We start from the raw sequence: 18,356 nt of genomic DNA on the forward strand, positions 1-18,356 counted from the left end.
CCCCCTGACTCTTTTTGAATTATGGTTTTCTCAGGGTATATGCCCAGTAGTGGGATTGCTGTGTCATATGGTAGTTCTATTTTTAGTTTTTTAAGGAACCTCCATACTGTTCTCTATAGGGGCTGTGTCAATTTACATTCCCACCAACAGTGCAAGAGGGTTCTCTTTCCTCCACACCCTCTCCAGCATTTATTGTTTGTAGATTTTTTGATGATGGCCATTCTGACCAGTGTGAGGTGATACCTCACTGTAGTTTTCATTTGCATTTCTCTATTGATTAGTGATGTTGAACATCCTTTCATGTGTTTGTTGGCAATCTGTATATCTTCAACAGAGAAATGTCTGTTTAGATCTTCTGCCCATTTTTGGATTGGGTTGTTTGTTTTTTTGAAATTGAGCTCATGAGCTGCTTATATATTTTGGAGATTAATCCTTTGTCAGTTGCTTCATTTGCAAATATTTTCTCCTAGTTTTGTCTTGTTTATGGTTTCCTTTGCTGTTCAAAAGCTTTTAAGTTTCATTAGGTCCCATTTGTTTATTTTTGTTTTTATTTCCATTTCTCTAGGAGGTGGGTCAAAAAGGATTTTGCTGTGATTTATGTCATAGAGTGTTCTGCCTATGTTTTCCTCTAAGAGTTTGATAGTGTCTGTCCTTACATTTAGGTCTTTAATCCATTTTGAGTTTATTTTTGTGTATGGTGTTAGGGAGTGTTCTGATTTCATTCTTTCACATGTAGCTGTCCAGTTTTCCCAACACCACTTATTGAAGAGGCTGTCTTTTCTCCATTGTATAGTCTTGCCTCCTTTATCAAAGGTAAAGTGACCATATGTGTGTGGGTTTATCTCTGGGCTTTCTATCCCATTCCATTGATCTGTATTTCTGTTTTTGTGTCAGCACCATATTGTCTTGATTACTGTAGCTTTGTAGTATAGTCTGAAGTCAGGGAGCCTGATGCCTCCAGCTCCGTTTTTCTTTCTCAAGATTGCTTTGGCTATTCGGGGTCTTTTGTGTTTCCATACAAATTGTGAAATTTTTTGTTCTAGTTCTGTGAAAAATGCCATTGGTAGTTTGATAGGGATTGCATTGAATCTGTAGATTGCTTTTCGTAGTAGAGTCATTTTCACAATGTTGATTCTTCCAATCCAAGAACATGGTATATCTCTCCATCTGTTTGTATCATCTTTAATTTCTTTCATCAGTGTCTTATAGTTTTCTGCATACAGGTCTTTTGTCTCCTTAGGTAGGTTTATCCCTAGGTATTTTATTCTTTTTGTTGCAATGGTAAATGGGAATGTTTCCTTAATTTCTCTTTCAGATTTTCCATCATTAGTGTGTAGGAATGCAAGAGATTTATGTGCATTAATTTTGTATCCTGCTACTTTACCAGATTCATTGATTAGCTCTAGTAGTGTTCTGGTAGCATCTTTAGGATCCTCTATGTATAGTATCATGTCATCTGCAAACAGTGACAGTTTTAATTCTTCTTTTCTGATTGGTTTCCTTTTACTTCTTTTTCTTTTCTGACTGCTGTGACTAAAACTTCCAAAACTATGTTGAATAATAGTGGTGAAGGTAGGCAACCTTGTCTTGCTCCTAATCTTAGCAGAAATGGTTTCAGTTTTTCACCATTGAGAACGATGTTGGCTGTGGGTTTGTCATATATGGCCTATATTATGTTGAGGTAGCTTCCCTCTATGCCTACTTTCTGGAGAGTTTTTATCATAAATGGGTGTTGAATTTTGCTGAAAGCTTTTTCTGCATCGGTTGAGATTATCATATGGTTTTTATCTTTCAATTTGTTAATATGGTGTATCACATTGATTGATTTGTGTATATTGAAGCGTCCTTGCATTCCTAGGATAAACCCCACTTGATCGTGGTGTATGATCCCTTTTTTTTTTTTTTTGCGGTACGCGGGCCTCTCACTGCTGTGGCCTCTCCTGTTGCGGAGCACAGGCTCCGGATGCGCAGGCTCAGCGGCCATGGCTCATGGGCCCAGCCACTCCGTGGCATGTGGGATCCTCCTGGACCAGGGCATGAACCCGTGTCCCCTGCATCGGCAGGCGGACTCTCAACCACTGCGCCACCAGGGAAGCCCTATGGTCCTTTTAATGTGCTGTTGGATTCTGTTTGCTAGTACTTTGTTGAGGATTTTTGCATCTATGTTCATCAGCGATATTGGCCTGTAGTTTTCTTTTTTTGTGACCTCTTTGTCTGGTTTTGGTATCAGGATTATGGTGGCCTCGTAGAATGATTTTGGGAGTGTTCCTCCCTCTGCTATATATTTTGGAAGAGTTTGAGAAGGATAGGTGTTAGCTCTTCTCTAAATGTTTGATAGAATTTGCCTGTGAAGCCATCTGGTCCTGGGCTTTTGTTTTTTGGAAGATTTTAAATCACAGTTTCAATTTCACTGCTTGTGTTTGGTCTGTTTATATTTTCTTTTTCTTCCTGGTTCAGTCTCAGAAGCTTGTGCTTTTCTAAGAATTTGTCCATTTCTTCCAGGTTGTCCATTTCATTGGCATATAGCTGCTTGTAGTAATCTCTCATGATCCTTTTCATTTCTGCAGTGTCAGCTGTTACTTCTTTTTCATTTCTAATTCTGTTGATTTGAGTCTTCCTTTTTTTCTGGATGAGTCTGGCTAATGGTTTATCAATTTTGTTTATCTTCTCAAAGAACCATCTTTTAGTTTTATTGATCTTTGATGTTGTTTCCTTCATTTCTTTTTCATTTATTTCTGATTTGATCTTTATGATTTCTTTCCTTCTGCTGACTTTGGGGTTTTTTGTCCTTCTTTCTCTAATTGCTTTTGGTGTAAGGTTAGGTTGTTTATTTGAGATGTTTCTTGTTTTTTGAGGTAGGATTGCATTGCTATAAACTTCCCTCTTAGAACTGCTTTTGCTGCATCCCATAGGTTTTGGGTTGTCATGTTTTCATTGTCATTTGTTTCTAGGTATTTTTTGATTTCCTCTTTGATTTCTTCAGTGATCTCCTGGTTATTTAGTAGTGTATTGTTTAGCCTCCATGTGTTTGAATTTTTTACAGTTTTTTTCCTGTAACTGATATCTAGTCTCATAGCGTTGTGGTGAGAAAAGATACTTGATACTATTTCAATTTTGTTAAATTTACCAAGGCTTGATTTGTGACCCAAGATATGATCTATTCTGCAGAATGTTCCATGAGCACTTGAGAAGAAAGTATATTCTGTTGTTTTTGGATGGAATGTCCTATAAATATCAGTTAAGTCCATCTTGTCTAATGTGTCATTTAAAGCTTGTGTTTCCTTATTTATTTTCATTTTGGATGATCTGTCCATTGGTGAAAGTGGGGTGTTAAAGTCCCCTACTATTATTGTGTTGCTGTTGATTTCCCCTTTTATGGCTGTTAGCATTTGCCTTATGTATTGAGTTGCTCCTATATGTTGGATGCATAAATATTTACAATCTTCTTCTTGGATGGATCCCTTATAGTAGTCTTTATTTTAAAGTTTATTTTGTCTGAAACGAGAATTGCCACTCCAGCTTTCTTTTGATTTCCATTTGCATGGAATATCTTTTTCCATCCCCTCACTTTCAGTCTGTATGTGTCCCTAGGTCTGAAGTGGGTCTCTTGTAGACAGCATATATACAGGTCTTGTTTTTGTATCCATTCAGCCAGCCTGTGTCTTTTGGTTGGAGCATCTAATCCATTTACATTTAAGGTAATTATTGATATGTATGTTCCTATTACCATTTTCTTAATTGTTTTGGGTTTGTTTTTGGAGGTCTTTTCCTTCTCTTGTGTTTCCTGCCTAGAGAAGTTCCTTTAGCATTTGTTGTAAAGCTAGTTTGGTGATGTTGAATTCTCTTAAGTTTTGCTTGTCTGTAAAGGTTTTAATTTCTCTGTCAAATCTGAATGAGATCCTTGCTGGGTAGAGTAATCTTGGCTGTAGGTTTTTCCCTTTCATCACTTTAAATATGTCCTGCCACTCCCTTCTGGCTTATAGAGTTTCTGCTGAAAGATCATGTGTTAACCTTATGGGGATTCCCTTGTATGTTATTTGTTGCTTTTCCCTTGCTGCTTTTAATATTTTTTCTTTTAAAATTTATTTATTTATTTATTTATGTTTGGCTGTGTTGGGCCTTTGTTTCTGTGTGAGAGCTTTCTTCAGTTGCGGCGAGCGGGGGCCACTCTTCATCGCGGTGCGCGGGCCTCTCACTATCGCGGCCTCTCATTGCGGAGCACAGGCTCCAGATGCGCAGGCTCAGTAGTTGTGGCTCACAGGCCCAGTTGCTCCATGGCATGTGGGATCCTCCCAGACCAGGGCTCGAACCCGTGTCCCCTGCATTGGCAGGCAGACTCTCAACCACTGCGCCACCAGGGAAGCCCAATATTTTTTCTTTGTATTTAATTTTTGATAGTTTGATTAATATGTGTCTTCGCATGTTTCTCCTTGGATTTATCCTGTATGGGACTCTCTGTGCTTCCTGGACTTGATTGACTATTTATTTTCTCATATTAGGGAAGTTTTCAACTATTATCTCTTCAAATATTTTCTCATTCCCTTTCTTTTTCTCTTCTTCTTCTGGGACCCCTATAATTCAAATGTTGGTGCGTTTAACGTTATCCCAGAGGTCTCTGAGACTGTCCTCAATTCTTTTCATTCTTTTTTCTTTATTCTGCTCTGCAGTAGTTATTTCCACTATTTTATCTTCCATGTCACTTACTGTTTTTCTGCCTCAGTTATTCTGCTATTGATTCCTTCTAGAGATATTTTGATTTCATTTATTGTGTTGTTCATCATTGTTTGTTTGCTCTTTAGTTCTTCTAGGTCCTTGTTAAACATTTCTTATATTTTCTCCATTCTATTTCCAAGATTTTGGATCATCTTTACTATCATTACTCTGAATTCTTTTTCAGGTAGACTGCCTATTTCCTCTTCATTTGTTTGGTCTGGTGGGTTTTTACCTTGCTCCTTTATCTGCTGCATATTTCTCTGTCTTCTCATTTTGTTTAATTTACTCTGTTTGGGGTCTCCTTTTTGCAGGCTGCAGGTTCATAGTTCCCGTTGTTTTTGGTGTCTGCCCCCAGTGGGTGAGGTTGTTTCAGTGGGTTGTGTAGGCTTCCTGGTGGAGGGGACTGGTGCCTGTGTTCTGGTGGGTGGGGCTAGATCTTGTCTTTCTGGTGGGCAGGGCTGCGTCTGGTGGTGTGTTTTGAGGTGTCTGTTAACTTAGTATGATTTTAGGCAGCCTCTCTGCTAATGGGTGGGGTTGTATTCCTGTCTTACTAGTTGTTTGACATGGGGCATCCAGCACTGGAGCTTGCTGGTCATTGGGTGGAGCTGGGTCTTAGCATTGAGATGGAGATCTCTGGGAGAGCTCTCGCCGATTGATATTACATGGGGCCAGGAGGTTTCTGTTGGTCCAGTTTCCTGAAGTTGGCTCTCACACCTCAGAGGCTCAGGCCCCACACCAGGCTGGAGCACCAAGACTCTGTCAGCCACACAGCTCAGAAGAAAAGGGAGAAAAAAAGAAAGAAAAATAAATTATTAACATAAAAAAATAATAATTAAAAAAAAAAGAAGAGAGCGGCCAAACCAGTAAACAAATACACCAATGATAACAAGTGCTAAAAACTAAACTAAGATAAACATAAATATCAGAAACAAATCAGTCACAGACAGCAAACCCCAAGTCTACAGTTGCTCCTAAAGTTCACCACCTCAATTTTGGGACAATTCGTTGTCCATGCAGGTATTCCACAGATGCAGGGTACCTCAAGTTGACTGTGGGGATTTAATCCGTGGCTCCTGAGGCTGCACGGAGAAATTTCCCTTTCTCCTCTTTGTTTGCCCAGCTCCTGGGGTTCAGCTTTGGTTTTGGCCCCGCCTCTGCATGTAGGTTGCCCTCAGGCATCTGTTCCCTGCCCAGACAGGAGAGGGTTAAAGCAGCGGCTGATTAGGGGGCTCTGGTTCACTCATGCCAGGGAGAGGGAGGGGTATGGTAGTCATAAGTGGAATGCAGGGCGAACCTGTGGCGGCAGAGGCTGGCGTGCTGTTGCAACAGCCTGAGGCACCGTGTGTTCTCCCAGGGAAGTTGTGCCTGGATCACGGTACCCTGGCAGTGGTGTGCTGCACAGGCTCTGGGGGCTGTGGTGTGGATAGTGACCTGTGCTTGCACACAGGATTCTTGGTGGCAGTGGCAGCAGCCTTAGCATTTCATGCCCGTCTCTGGGGTCCGAGCTGATAGCCATGGCTCGCGCCTGTCTCTGGAGCTCACTTAGGCGGTGCTCTGCCTACTGTGGGCACACGGGAAAGGAATCCCTTCCCCTTGCGCACCCTGAAACAAAGGTCTCTTGCCTCTTCGGCAGGTCCAGACTTTTTCCCAGACTCCTTCCCGGCTAGCTGTGGCACACTAGCCCCCTTCAGGCTGTGTTCACGCAGCCAACCCCAGTCCTCTTCCTGGGATCCAACCTCCGAAGCCCGAGCCTTAGCTCCCAGCCCCCGCCCGCCCCGGCGGTGAGCAGACAAGCCTCTCAGGCTGGTGAGAGCTGGTTGGCACCGATCCTCTGTGCAGGAATTTCTCCACTTTGCCCTCTGCACCCCTGTTGCTGTGCTCTCCTCCGTGGCTTCAAAGCTTCCCCCGCTGCCTACCCCTTGTTTCCACCAGTGAAGGGGCTTCCTAGTGTGTGGAGAGTTTTCCTCCTTCACAGCTCCGTCCCAGAGGTGCAGGTCCCATCCCTAGTCTTTTGTCTCTGTTTTTTCTCTTTTTTTTGCCCTACCCAGGTATGTGGGTATTTTCTTGCCTTTTGGAGAGTCTGAGGTCTTCTGCCAGCATTCAGTAGGTGTTCTTTAGGAGTTGTTCCACTTGTAGAAGTATTTTTGATGTATTTGTGGGGAGGAAGGTGATCTCCACATCTCACTCCTCTGCCATCTTGAAGGTCCCCCCCTAGTTTTTTCTCTTTATATATTTCCTTTTCTTCATCTAGAAACAAACTTACTCTGGTAAGTAATGGTGAAAATAAAAAGCCGCCAAAATATTGGAGAATATTCACGGTCTCATCTCAAGGCATGAATTCTATGCATTTTGCTTTTCCTAGATATCACTTAACGGAAACATTTGAATGAATTTGAATGAATTCTGGAATATTTATTGAAGACCTTTTATGAAAAAAACCAAAGATGCCCTTAAAATTTTAGCCATTGCTTATTCAATTTTATTTTTCTCACACTGCAGTTCTTGAAATGTTAAGTTTCTGCGAAGCATCTGTAAAAATGAGCCTTTGTGGGTCAGTTGAAACACCTGAGACCTTAGAGTGCCAGTGAGGACTTGAAGTTGAAGAATCTTAGATTCTATCTGGTTGCTGACTTGATAACAACTTCTAAGTGAGTCACTTCAATGCGTACAACTTGTCCATTTATTTGACGTGTACTGATCTGTTAGGGGCATTAAAGTTTCTTCTCAAATCTACTTTCACTTGGAGTAAGGACCTAACATGATCGTGCTTTATCTCAACAGTTAATCCTGAAAATAGTTTTATCATCTTTAAAAAAAAATCTTTATAGCCTTTTAGCAGAAACAAGAAGGACTATTCGCTAGTCATTAATATTAAGGAAAATTGGTAAACATATGCCTGGTTTCGCTTTACGTACACACCTCTATATTAATCAGATTTCTTATTACCAGTTAATGCTAGATAACCAGTTTTGAACCATCAGACTCAAATAGAGTTTAAAACTGCCAATTTCATCACTTGTATAAAGTTTAGTTCACTGTCACACCCATTATTTGATTTGATCTTTACAGGCAGAGCCAGTCTTATATCCATAGTACAAATGAGGAAATCTAGATCCAAAGAGGTTGTGATTTACGTAGTCACATAACTGGTGAATGGCAGAACTGTTCAATTTGGGACTTTAACCAGGTCCTTTTTTATTCGGTCTTTGCTTCTTTCTTCTCTACCATGCTAACTTTATCCCTCCTCTAATAAATATTTTTGTTTTGAGATCTTGAAAGCTGTCATAATTTATTATAGAAGTAATAGCTGCTATTTATTTTGCTGCCCTCCCTTATGGGTTATTTTAAAGCATTGATTTCTTTCTTTTCCCTTACCTACATCCACCCTGTTCATGAGAACATTATTACCTTATATTTAGGCATTAATGGACTGTTTGTTAGTCATAAAAATGATGGTGGATATATTTTATAACTTTGGAATGAGAAAAGTGTCTTCCAGGTGATCACAGTTTGTGTATGATGAGATTAAAGAACATTCATATCCGTCACTGGCATTGATGGGAAATGTGTGTATTCTCTTTCTCTTGTGTACTTTATAGAGTTTTATTAGCCCTACTTGCTGTGTTGAGATGCTGTTGTTCTTGCTTACGTTTGTGCTACCTTTTTAAACTTTAAAGTGTTAGGATTTGAAAATAAATATATAAACCCTAAGCTGTTAGGATTTCTAGACTCTTGATTATGTATCAGGTCTTCCTGAGTTGAGTAGGAAGTAAATTATAAGTGGGAACAAATGTGAGTCTGAGTGAGAACATGAGTGGGTGACTTGAAGATTAGAGATGACTGTGGTCTTGGACATGCTGGACCCTTTAGTGATCAAAGAACAGGTGGTTAAGATGATGAGTAAGAAGGAATAACAAAAAGAAACCAGTGAAATGCGGAATTCCCTGGCAGTCCAGTGGTTAGAACTGCGCACTTTCCTTGCCGAGGGCCCAGGTTCAGTCCCTGGTCAGGGAGCTAAGATCCTGCAAGCCACATAGTATGGCCAGAGGTGGGGAGAGAAAAACAGTGAAATGAAAAACAGAACAGGATTAGTTCTGACTTGGAGCTGAGTACTTATAAAAGTTACTGAAACCTTATAGGCATACCTCACTATTTAAATAAATGTGCATCTGGAAGACTTACTCAAGTTTCATGTATTCCAATCATTTTGTGCTCAACTTTACCTTGTCCAACCAAGGAATGCTCAGTAAAAGAATCAAGAGTTGAAAAACAAATCAGATTTTGACTTTAAAAAGTTCCCTTTCGGAGCTTAGGTTTTTGTAGCAGTTGATAGATAGTCTTATTTTTCTTTGGCTTGGGAAGGAGATAGGCTCTAGAACTTGAGTAGAGGGAGGCTCTGAATTAGAACATTTGGACTAATTGGATAATTAATAAGTCTTTATATATTTGATTCTAACGTAGTAATAGATGAGGCACTTTCCAAACCTAAATTGAGAGAGAGACAAGGGTGTGTGTGTGCAGGGCAATGGGAGGGAAAGAAAGGGAGAAAGGGAGAGAATTGATATGAATAAGATCATAATTGAAAAGCTGAGCTGAATATAGATTTTAGGGTACACTCTATTTTAAAAATTCTTTTTAATGACAAAGTATTTCACCTTCATGATACACTTAAAGATATCCTTTATTTATTCAAATTCCATGCATTTGTGGTAAGGATGGAAGGAAGGAAGGTCTATAGTAGGGGGAAAAGTTCTTTGAAGCAATATATTATAATATTTTTTTTAATTTAAGTTTTTTAAGTTCATCTTTTTAATTATGAAAGTATTCAGACATATACACAGAAAGAATAAACTTCCCCATAACTTCAATTTGGTTAAGATTTTGCTCCCAGTTGCTTTGTCCCCTTTTGCTTCTTTTTCTTCTTTTCTTTTTTTTTTCCCCCTGAAATATTTTAAAGCACATCCCAGGAATCCTGTCATTTCACCTCTACTCATTTCAGTGTACATCTCCAAACAATAATGACAGGTCCTTAACTAACCACAATGCCATTATAACATCTAGTTCCCAGTATACAATCCAGTTTCCCCAGTTGTCTCCAGAATATCTTATCTTTGGCTGGTTTGTTCAAATTAGGATTCAAACAAATTCTACTCATATTTGGTTGTTATGTCTCTTAAATTTTTCTTAATCCACAACAATCCCTTCAAACTCCCATTTGTGGCTTTTTGTCCCCATGCCATTGACTGGTAGAAATCTAAGTAGTTGAACTGTAGATTGCCCCAAATTCTGGATTTGGCTGATTGCTTCCTTGTGGTATCATTTAACTTTGTTCTGTAACTCCTTGTGTTTCCTGTAAATGAACTTTTTGGTCCCAGGACCCCTTTATACTCTTAAATTATTGAGGACCTCAAAGAGCTTTCAGTTATTATTGATTTTACCATATTAGAAATTAAAACTGAGAAATTTAAAATATTTACTAATTCATTTAAGTAAAACAATCATGAACTCATTGTTATCACAAAATTTTTTAAGAATTAAAAATATCTGTATTTTCCAAAACAAAATTAGTGAGAAGAGTGGCATTGTTTTATATTTTTGTACTTATCTAATGTCTGCCTTAACAGAAGACAGATTCTCATGTCTGCTTCTGTATATATTACCTTGTGATGACACACACCAAGTAGCCTATGGAAAACTCCATTATACAGACATGAGAGAATGAGAGTGAAAAGGGTAAATGAGGTCAGTATTATGCGAATGGTTTTGACCTCATGGACCATCTGATGAAAGGGTCCCCTAGATCACAATTTTAGAGACAGCTGCCCAAGGAGACTTAATTTTAGAGTCAGGTTTGGCTTATTTGGTAAGAATATTTCATAGGTGGTGATGTCTGCCTCATATTTTATCATTAGGATGCACACAATATCTGTCATGGTATTGACTCTAGGATTCATTGGTAGGCTTAGGTGAGCCATTTTGCTTTTTAATAGGGTAGCATACCAGTTTCACCATTTTAATCAGTGTTCTGTGTATTTTCAGTTTCTCCTAATTCATAGGAGAAAAATGTCTTCATTATTTAATTTTGAATTTCTTTGATGATTGGGTTCTTGGACATTTTTCCATGTGTTCACTTATCTGTTGCTTATCAATTTATTTTCACCCATGCCTACTTGAATTTTTGATGAATTTGGACAAAATCCTTCTTATTTACTATACTATTTTTTTCCATTCTATGTTGCTTTTTACCTTTGTGCTATTTTTTATATATTGAAGTAATTTTGATATTAGATAGTCAAATCTCATAATCTTTTTCATTGTTAAGTCTGGACTTATAGGAAAATGGAGAAGTAGCATTTGAATTTGAAATCTTATGAAAAGGACTGTAGGAATCAGCTGCTCTTCTTCCTTATTAAAAAAAAGAAAAGAGGGCTTCCCTGGTGGCGCAGTGGTTGCGAGTCCGCCTGCCGATGCAGGGGACGCAGGCTCGTGCCCCGGTCTGGGAAGATCCCACATGCCGCGGAGCGGTTGGGCCCGTGAGCCATGGCCGCTGCGCCTGCGCATCCGGAGCCTGTGCTCCGCAACGGGAGAGGCCACAGCAGTGAGAAGCCCGCGTACCACAAAAAAAAAAAGAAAAGAAAAGAAAAGGAAGGCCTAGAGAAGTAGAGAAGTTATAGTTTGCCCGTCTTTACACAGTGAGCTGGTGCCAGAGTTGAGACTAGAGACTGACTTTCCCAAGTCTTCTTCCCCTAATTCTACCTCCATTTCTAATAAGTACCTCAGTTACATTTGGAATGAGAATGAAGAACTTTGTCTTTGGTTAAAATCAAAGACTTTTAATTTTTTTATCCTAAATAATGTGCTTTGTGGATGTTTGCTTCTTACTAGAGTACTACTGTGGCTGTTATACTTAGTGGAAAAAATACTATTTCTTATTCATTTTTATATATTTTAAAATTTAGAATCACTCTGAGAATGTAAAGTATTGTTGCTTCTCAGTTAGAGTAAAAAATGACCTGATTTTGACCACTATTTTGCCTAACAGGAAGCCTGCAGACCTGCAGAACTTGGCTCCGGGGACCCACCCACCATTTATAACTTTCAACAATGAGGTCAAAACGGATGTAAATAAGATTGAAGAATTTCTTGAAGAAGTCTTATGCCCCCCCAAGTGAGTACTGAAGAAAATGTGCATGGAAATATTGCCATCTCTTTAAAGTTTGTCTTATCTGGCCGTTAGAGACATTTCTCCTGATTGTACTTGAGTTAAATTGTCACAGCATTAAGTTGGAATGACTAGCACTTCTCTTCATACATTATAATGCTACACAAATGTCAGAATTGGCTGCCAGCTAGGCCAGTAAGCCACACTAAGAAAGGTAGGAATCTGATTAAGCTATGGAGTACCTGGTGAAAGTAGGTTTGGGACACATGAGATAGGTCAGGAAAGACTGGTTATTTGAGGTCCCAAAATGAGAGAGAAGTTTAGGGAGAAGAAAAGATGGGGAAAGACAGGTTCAAACTGAACCCAGCCAGAATATCTAAGCAGGAGTGTGGTACAGGTTGCTGGGAGATTTCCTATCAGGCCATTTTAAAGGTAACTTTCTGAAGCTACCACCCAAGGGAATTAATTAACTTTTTAGATTTTGTCCCTGGGATTCCATTTTTATTTATGTATTTCTTTGAGGTATTCTGGATCCCCCAGTCTTGCATATTAGCCCACATGGTTAATGATTTTAAAGTACTCAACTATTTACTACATTGTGAGGTGTAGTTGAGGAATAGATGTACTGTAATGACAGTTACCTAAATTGCAACTATTCATCATAATGTAATCTTGGCATAGGTTCAAAGCATCACTGGTTTCTTTTAGGCTTTTCCAGTTTCATTATCCTGAAAACTGGAATGTTTCTTCTGGCCCAAACCTTTTCTTGTTAGTTGTCTTTCACCCCCCATATATACAGATAAATTTCCCTGAGTTGGGATTAATGGGTCAGAGAGTTCTAAAATAATAGTTAATCAGTATTCATTCCTTCATTCATTAGTTTATCCTGCAAACGGTTACTGGGCAACAAAGCCCTATGGATATAATAGTTAATAAGATAGTTCCTGCTCTCAAGATGTGCAGTCAAATATGTATGAAGAGATAGTGGTGCTGTGGGAGAGTGAGTAGAATCAGAAAAGGCTTTATAGAAAGAGATAACGCTTGAACTGAGCTTTAATTGAAAAAAAAATGTGGCCTTTAGCAGGTGAATGAAGGGATGACAGACATTCCAAGCAGAAAAATAATTTTGAATAAATAGTGTTTCTTTGGGGGACCTAAAGCTGTGGCTGGAGCATAGCATGCAGGGTTGGGGATGGTAGGCAGGAAGGCTGCCAGGAGACATATGAATAATGACGCCTCTGTCTACAACTAGCCCATCTTCAATTGTGAACAGAATTGCCCTCTGTTTAGCAATCTTATACTAAGCTTAAAATTCATTTTCTTAATCATGTATTCTAAAGCTTATTCTCTGCCTTCCTTCCTGTCTTTCTAAGACCCTCAAACTTCTTTTTTTTTTAATTTTTATTTTTTTGGGTGTAGTTGCTTCACAATGTTGTGCTAGTTTCTGCTGTACAGTGAAGTGACTCACCCATATGTAAGCCTCAAAACTTTTTTATCTCTACTGTCCAGGAGTCCTAACCTTCCTTCCATCCCTAGTAAAGTTTCTCTAGACCAACATTAATAAAACTATATTTGTCTTTTCCTCCAGGCCATGTATATAGTTAGAATACTGATAAATTGAAACTGGGATCCTTGTAAAAATATAAATTGAAGCTGTATACACATAAGTAAGGAACTATTATGCACATGCATTCAACTTAGTAGAAATAACTTTTCAGATATTGTTTTACATCATAGAACCTACTGGATCTCTTTTACTCTTTTTGTGTATGTATGTATATTTTACCCTTTTATTCTTAACGTCTGTCAGCTCTGAGGAAGGCTCCATATTTGCCATCTTATCCTCAGACACTAATGGAAGTGATCTTCCTCTCATAACTGTAGATCATTGTATCAACATTAAGTTATAAATAGAGAAACAGTTTGAATGACATTCATTCTCTGTGAAGGAAGCTGTATGTTGTTTTAAAGCATTGTCTAAAATGTTTGTTGTGTAAATCCTTCCAAGGATATTTACATTTTTGAAATCAGTATGCTGATAACATTATATACCATTTCAGTAAAATGGGCATTTTCTCATATTCTCTTCTAGCCTTCTTCTTCAACAATAGCAGCAATAACAGCAACAAAAATAATTTTCATTATTCTTTCTTATTTTTCTCAGAGGGAATAAATATGAACAGAAATAGTAGAACTAATATCAAAATATTCAATTTTTTTGGCATCCAGTACTCTGTAAGACACCATAGCTTTTTGAATTGGACCTTGAAAATAAACATTTTCACATTGCTTTTTTTTGTTTTCTTTTTTTTTTGGCTGCGCCATGTGGCTTGTGGGATCTTAGTTTCCCAGCCAGGGACTGAACCCGGGCCCTTGACATTGAGAGCACAAAGTCCTAACCACTGGACCGCCAGGGGATTCCCTCATTTTGCTTTTCATATATAGAAAATTTAGCTTCATTTCATTTGGGCATATTCATAGAGATACTCTAACCAGAAATGATCTTTTCTTTTGGTTTAAATAATTTAATTTAAAACTTGGAGATCTTTCTGTTATAAAGGGTTCATAATCCACTAAATTCTCTCTATGGTTAATTTTCCTTGTTTTTATGTTGAAGTTTATATTCTGAAGAGAGTTTCTAAATAAAGTTTAAAATTTTACTTTATATAGAAGGGAGTATTTTTGATGTTACTAATGCCTCTGCTATTATTTATTTATTTGTTTTTTTGCGATACGCGGGCCTCTCGCTGTTGTGGCCTCTCCCGTTGCGGAGCACAGGCTCCGAACGCGCAGGCTCAGCGGCCATGGCTCACGGGCTCAGCCGCTCCGCGGCATGTGGGATCTTCCCAGACTGGGGCACGAACCCATGTCCCTTGCATCGGCAGGCGGACTCTCAACCACTGCGCCACCAGGGAGGCCCTGCCTCTGCTATTATTAACTAACATTCAAGTGCTAATTATGTGCCATGCACTGTGCATTGTGGATTATTTTGTGGATTATCTCAATTAATCCTCCCGAAGACTTTATGAAAAAATTGAAGATGAGTAATCCAAATAATTTGTCCAAGATTTCACAGTTCATGGTAGCAGAGCTGGCATACTTACTTTCAAAGCCAAGTAAAAACAAAAACCTATGTTTGACTTTTATAAAAGGTAAAATGTGAGTCTTTAATTGGAACTGTGCTTTAGTGAGTACAAAATTGAAGGCTAGCTCAAGTTTAGAGGAGGGGTAAGATAGAAAGCAAAGGTAGTTTGTTTTACTGTGATGACCAAGTGGGAGTGAAGGTGGTTTTCAAACTTAATTTAATGAATCCTTTTTAAAAAGTAGGTGAGGTTTAACTTCTGATGAGTTTTTATTTATATGCATTGGAACAGCATGTTTGGATTGGGAGTACCTTGCCCTTAGTGGGCTCTGTAACACATAATGTGAAATGCGGATCAAACAGCATATTCTCTGTCATGCAGAATTGCTTCTAGAGGATGAGAGGAGGAAGTGTTTCTGGGACCACCCCATACATTCTTCTTCCTTTCTTCTGTTCTAGGGCAGCCAGGGGCTGTCTGCCTTTTCTCTGTAGGATAAAGAGGTCTTCAGGTCCTTAGCTGCCCCTACCCACACTGATTGTAAGCCTTCTTGTTTCCAGATAGGATGAGGACAAAAGGCAGAAGAGTTGTACAAGCTGGTGGACTAGAATCTAGCATTTCTCATAACATGTTTTTGGCATTTGATGATACTGAGAACAGAGGGGTTTTTATGTGAGCATTTCTGATTTAATCATGACAAATACAAATACAGGCGACTATCTATTCTAGAGTTGTTTAGAATTTAGAGACTAATGAAAAGATAAAATCAAGGAACTTTTGCTGGTCTAGGTAACTATAGGTTTTAAAGAAGAAACTATCTTTCTTCTCTTCTGGGCATATTTTTTTCAGTTCCCCTTGCTTGAAAGAAGGGACTACTTTGCCCAAAAAAAGCTTTCAAAAAAACTTTGAAATTTGGGTTTTTAACTGAAGCAGGCTTGTATACTTGGCTAACTTACTGATAAAAGGATAGAAGGATAGAGGAAGCTAGATAATTTTGGAGAGGAGTTCTATAAATTGTTGTTAAGCCTTTTTTTTTTTTGCGGTACGCGGGCCTCTCACTGTTGTGGCCTCTCCCGTTGCGGAGCACAGGCTCCGGACGCGCAGGCTCAGCGGCCATGGCTCATGGGCCCAGCCGCTCCGCAGCATGTGGTATCTTCCCGGACCGGGGCACGAACCCGTGTCCCCTGCATCGGCAGGCGGACTCTTAGCCACTGTGCCACCAGGGAAGCCTGCCTTTTTTTTTTGTAAAGAGAAATATAACGAAACTTGAGTTTACAGGGATAATTTAATAGACTGTATAACCACACTTTATTCTTACATTAACACAAGAAAGGAGAAAATGTTTGAGATCTTTCTTAAAGGATGAAAGTATTCTTAGCTAGTCTTCCATTAATAATAGTCAGTGATGTAATACAGGATGTGATAAAGGACTGATCTGAAAGTCTAAATACCCTGGATGCGCATGTCTATTCTGTTGTTGACACGTAGACTTTTACTAATTATTTGCCTTCCTTTTGTTAAATATTTAAGTGAATGCTCATAATAATTGAAAAGTATTGCTTTATCAAGCAGTTTGCTAAAACTACTAATAATAAATTATTAAAATCCAGTGTTTGGGGGGAATGCAAAAAGAAGTTGACAGCTGATTTTTTTTTTTTTTTTTTTTTTTGCGTTACGTGGGCCTCTCTCTGTTGTGGCCTCTCCCATTGCGGAGCACAGGCTCTGGACGCGCAGGCTCAGCAGCCATGGCTCACGGGCCCAGCCGCTCCGTGGCATGTGGGATCTTCCTGGACCAGGGCACGAACCCGTGTCCCCTGCATCAGCAGGCGGACTCTCAACCACTGCGCCACCAGGGAAGCCCCTGATAGCTGATTTTGGACCTACCAGTTTAGCATTTGATTTATCTTTTAGAATTTGATCTTTAATAAAACAAAAACAAAACAACATTGGACCTGGGGACAGGAGATGTGAGTTTCAGTTTGACAACACTTTTAACTAGTCCAGTGATTTTGGGGCCAAGTATGTAAGCTTTCTGGAATATAATTTCCTTTTAGGCAAAATGAGAAATTGCGGTGAGTGGTCTCTTGTAACTATAGTATTGTATGCATTAAATTAATAGTACAAATTTAATTGTCTTGGAGGAGGAGAATAGGGCATGTTTAACCTGCTTTAGAGAACACTGTTTTTCTTAAGAACTGTAACAGCTCTGTTTCCATATGAATAAAGGATATGCTGATTGCAAGTCTTTAATTTTTACCTGTTCATTAAAACAGATCTCTAGTAAGCATGCTTCTATGTGTTGATCATTACAACCCCAGTACTTAGTACAATTCCTGACACATAGTAGATACTTAATAATTAGAATAAATGAATATATGCATGAATAATGAATATATAAATAATCTGTAATTCAAGCCTACCTTTCTATAAGTTATTATGAGAATTATGAAGTTTACTTCATTAGAAAAAGTTGGTACTGATAAATATTGGTTGGGGAAAAGAAGAGTAAATTTGGAAACTTGGCTAGAGGAAGTCATAGATATATTGAAGAGGCACTTCAATATATTTTGTTCCTTGCACTATTTTTTGTTTGGAATGAGTCAGTGAAGGTACTGTATTATAAGCAGTGGAAACATTTAAATTAGAGGCTGGTTGTTTTCATAGTCAAGGGAAATCCAGGAATGTTGAAGCTGGAATTAACTGTTTCAGCTCAGGCAGGGAAAATAAAAAGAGAGAGAAGGTAAAGTTTCCTATAGTTAGCAGGAAAAAAAACTACATATTATATATATATACACATGTACACATATATATAATATACACATACATACACACACAGGTGAAATTTATTTACTGTAATCATTCACTGAAAAGCTTGTTATGTAATTAATTTCATTTCTAATTATGAAGAACTCTTTAAGCTTAAAAATAGATATTAAACAAAAATAACTTGAGCATGTTGGTATTCAATAGATATTTTATATTTTCCTTACCAATATAGTACTATGTCTAATTTAGAAGATATATCTTTTCTTGAATTTAAAATGGTAAACGTAAAAGATACGAATATAAAAACTAACCTGAAACTACAGCTTACAACTGAACAATTTTTTTTCTAAAAATACCTCATTTTCATTTTTAATTTAAAGAAAAGTAGTAAGACAGCATCTTAAAATATATAAATAAATCTAAACTAGTTCAATGTAAGATTTTTTCCGTAGTCTTACTGGCCCCCAGCCCATTTTGCAGGGCTTTGAAGCTGATCAGTCTTCCCTAAAATGGTGCTCAAGAGTCTGAACTTCTCTAGTCCTGACTCCCTGGAGCTGATACAAGCTCTGCTGAAGGGAGAAGTAAAGAATTGGGCTTTTTCACATGTATTTTCCAATTTGAGGAAGAAATAAACA

The 18,356-nt window shown here is 38.5% G+C and overlaps 1 protein-coding gene across 1 annotated transcript in view; it reads left to right on the forward strand.

Moving 5' to 3' along the window:
- The window catches only part of CLIC4 (chloride intracellular channel 4), a gene marked incomplete at both ends in the record, with an annotated part of 82,310 nt that overhangs the window by 47,592 nt on the left and 16,362 nt on the right, over positions 1-18,356 (forward strand). Inside the window, one exon of the mRNA XM_079698302.1 lies at positions 11,756-11,881. Within this exon, the coding sequence (XP_079554428.1) occupies positions 11,756-11,881 (126 nt within the window). The remainder of the gene's footprint in view (positions 1-11,755; positions 11,882-18,356) is intronic.

This window comes from Hyperoodon ampullatus, assembly GCF_949752795.1.
Source record: "Hyperoodon ampullatus genome assembly, chromosome: 2".
NCBI lineage: Eukaryota > Metazoa > Chordata > Mammalia > Artiodactyla > Ziphiidae > Hyperoodon > Hyperoodon ampullatus.